Below are 3,542 nucleotides of genomic sequence, written 5' to 3'. Positions count from 1 at the left end.
AGAGAGTGGACAGCACCCTAGTCCTCCAAGCCTCGAAGACAACATTCCACTGAGAGCAGACATTAACAGATATTTTGAATAATATAAAAATAAAATAAAACAGAATAGTCTCATTTTAAAAACAAAGAAAGAAAACATTCCTACCTGTTCTGAGGGCAATTCACCAAATAATGTCTCACTGCGAAAGGAAACAAACAAACAAAAAAGTAAATAAAAGCTACTTTCAGATGAATGTGCTCTAGGAGTTACTAGAAAATATTGAGACTGAGAAGTTACTTAGACTTGGTACAAGCCAACTACATGGGCTCAATCACATATCTTTGGAGGAGTACAGCAGAGCGATAACAAAAATAACACAGTGTTTTGATGCTGTTGAACCACAAGAATTAGTCTGTCATGAACCATAAACCCATACTTCCTGTTACATAATCTAAAACATTTATTATATGGCAGGCCAAGTTGAGTTGGGTATTAACTTCAAGAGTAAATAAAAATAGATCTCTATTTACTTTTGTTGCAAAGATGTCCATGAATGTGGTGAAGGATACAGGGGAAAAGTTTAAAAAACTTATTAGAAAAACCAAGCATTTTGAAGGAATGAGTCACTGACGTGTGGCCTCAGGATGCTCTGAGGGGACACCAAGTCCACCTGGCATAACATTGTCCACAAAAATGATAGGTGAATCCACAGAGACAACAAGTAGAAGAGGATTCCATGGGCGTACAATGGGGGGGAGGGGTAAGTGGAAACTGAAATCAAGGAGTTCAAGAAGGAAGAAAATGTCTTGGAACTGATCATGGTAGCGAATCTACAACACTGATAGGATTGAATTATGGAATGATATGATGTCTGGATTAACTCCTAATAAAATGGTTTGGGAAATATTTGGTTAATAGTGACTGGAGACTTAAAAGCTCATAAATAGCCATCTAAGAGAAACTGCTCATGTCTCCCCATCCAGAGGAAAGACCAGTGGTGAAAATTTAAAGATCCATATAAGCAATTAGTCCATGAACATTAGTCTCCAAAACCCTGAGGCTAGAAGAACTAGATGGTGCATATCTCCCACTTAAAACGGCTCTGATATGAATCCTATTAGAAGATAGTAGATAGAATAATTAAAAGTGTGGAACAAAAATAGTAAAAAAGAACAAGTTTACTAGTATGACAGATATTAGTGGATGGGAAAATAGTGACCATACCAAGGATGTCCAGCCAGGGCATGCCATGAAGGATGTGTGGTGACAGGCAAGGGGTAGTGCCCTGAATATTCAATCAGCCAACTGAGGTACACGGTGGTGATAAGGACAGGTCTAGGTGAGTAAGATGAGTTACCAGGAAGGCTGGGACTTGACGGAGCCTGTAAGCAGCAGGGCCTCACAGGCAGAGTTTAGGGCAGTGAAAGTGTAAACCATGCGTCCTGAAGTGCTCACAGTTTTCATATCAAGAGAGCTGAGACAGCGACCCAACTTTTTAAAGATTTAAAAGAAATACAAACAAAATTTCATCTCTGTGCAGCACAGTAGTTTTGGAGTTGACAACTTCTGGACCAGGCATGCTAAGAGCCACGGCACTGTGAATGCTAGCCTGGTGATGTACTCTTCATTGACTTCCTTCTCCTCCCTACTTCACTTCTCCCCTGCCATGAGGCTCCTTGGGATCACCACCCAAAACAACTCATTGTACATGAATCCCAGTCTTAAAGTCAGTCCCTCAGCTACCCAGAATAAGTCAGGTCACTCTCGACAGGTCCAGATATACTGGTTAGGGTGGGTGAGAGGTATGCATGTTTTTATCAAAGGGAGAAAGTAATGGGAAAGAGAAGGGGAGAAAGGAATATAGTCAGTCACCTCTGACACATTCCCATGTCAATCCGAAGGGAAAATATATATGGAGGATGAAGATATGGAAATTTACTACCTCAAAACTGATCTTCCTAAGAAAGACCAGGGGTATACAGAACCTGCTTTGAAGGCTGCTGATTGCTGTAACATAGGAGTCTTGAGGATAAAGTTACTAAGCATTCAGATGCTAACCCAAAGGCTGGCAATTTGAACCTACCCAGCAGTTCACAGGACAAAGATTTGGTAGTCTGCACCCATAAAAGATTTTCAGCCTTGGGAACCCCATGAGGTAGTTTCTCCTCTGTCTTAGGGGTATCTCTTAGTCAGAATTGACTCAATGGCGGTGATTTTAGTGCTAGGCATATATGAAATGCTCAGTAAAGGGTAACTATAGTGATAGGAAGTCCTTGGACGATACAATAGCCTTAGAGAAAACCTTACCTCCGCAGGGGATTTCTTTGAGTAAAATCAACTGATTCTAGCTTCAGAAGAAACAAGGAAACCCAGGCATATATCCCAACAAGTGGCCACGCTAGGGGCATGCAATTGAGTTCACATCAAACAGAAAGAAAACAGAAACAGCCAGAAGAGCCATGGGGTTCTGGAGCAGTTGATTGCATCAGAGGACCCAAATGAATCACTTCCATGTACCTTTCTATCCATCCTATCCCACACTGACTCTGGACTTGCGAATACAATTTGCTTTGGTCAATGGAACATTGGCCAATATGAGCTAATCAGAGGCTTCCTAATCAGATACTTCAAAGGCATTTATGGTCTTCGATTTGTCCTTTATCTTGATGGTGTGGCTCTTCTGCTACCACATGAAGAACCTGGTGAGATGTGACCACGAGGTGTTAACAGGTATTGTGTTTTTAGGGATAGAAAGCTAATTTGGGCAATGGCTATTCTCAATGAAATGGACTGGCACAAGAGCTGTAACAATGTGTTCAAACATGCTAGCAATCACAAGAATGAAGTAGGACTGGACGACATTTGGCTACCACTTGCTCATCAGTTGCTCAGAATTATAGTCAACTTGACAGTAACAAGCAAAAACAACAAATACTTTATAAGAATTCAATCATTTCCATCAAGATGATGCAATGCTGTCATAGAGCAATGTGTATTTATATGCAACATAATAAGTAAATCTATAATGTATACAGAGGCCTTACAGACTCACATACAGAAAACATTCCATTGACTTCTTTCCACTGGTACCGGCCTTGGATTCCTAAAGGCCTGGCTTTGTCCTGTTTGATGACAGAGCATCAGACTTGGGGTAGTTTGCTCAAAGGCCATCGCTGTCAGTAGGAATCATCTTGCTGCAAGGGAGCATTTGGAACTCTCAGAGTTGTCTTACTGCAGGAGCCCTTGTGATGGAGTGGTTTTGCGTTGGGCTGCTAACCACAAGGTCAGTGATTCAAAACCAATAGTCACTCTACGGGAGTCACAGTTTTGGGAACTCACAGGGGAAGTACTGCCCTGTTTTATAGGATCACTATGAGTCAGCATTGACTTGATGGCAGTGAGGGTTATTTTGGTTTTTTGTTTGTTTGTTTTTGAGGGGTGGTGTTATGACTATCACATTTATGGGGATAATAACTGATTATAGTAGGTAGAAAGAAGGGATGCCAAATACTAATACACAAGGCTGAGAAAGATTTCTCCCACAGGAGTTTGGAATGCATACG

At 41.2% G+C, this 3,542-nt stretch overlaps 1 protein-coding gene across 1 annotated transcript in view; it reads right to left on the bottom strand.

The window, feature by feature from the left end:
* Positions 1-3,542, bottom strand: part of VSTM4 (V-set and transmembrane domain containing 4) — a 152,637-nt gene that overhangs the window by 63,073 nt on the left and 86,022 nt on the right. Inside the window, exon 5 of the mRNA XM_004716254.2 lies at positions 145-178. Within this exon, the coding sequence (XP_004716311.1) occupies positions 145-178 (34 nt within the window). The remainder of the gene's footprint in view (positions 1-144; positions 179-3,542) is intronic.

The sequence above is a fragment of the Echinops telfairi genome, unplaced genomic scaffold (genome assembly GCF_000313985.2).
Source record: "Echinops telfairi isolate 266 unplaced genomic scaffold, ASM31398v2 ScPeMD7_7465;HRSCAF=8503, whole genome shotgun sequence".
NCBI classification, from domain to species: Eukaryota; Metazoa; Chordata; class Mammalia; order Afrosoricida; family Tenrecidae; genus Echinops; species Echinops telfairi.
The sequence above is the reverse complement of the archived record's forward strand: the minus strand, read 5'-3'. Positions and strand labels throughout refer to the sequence as shown.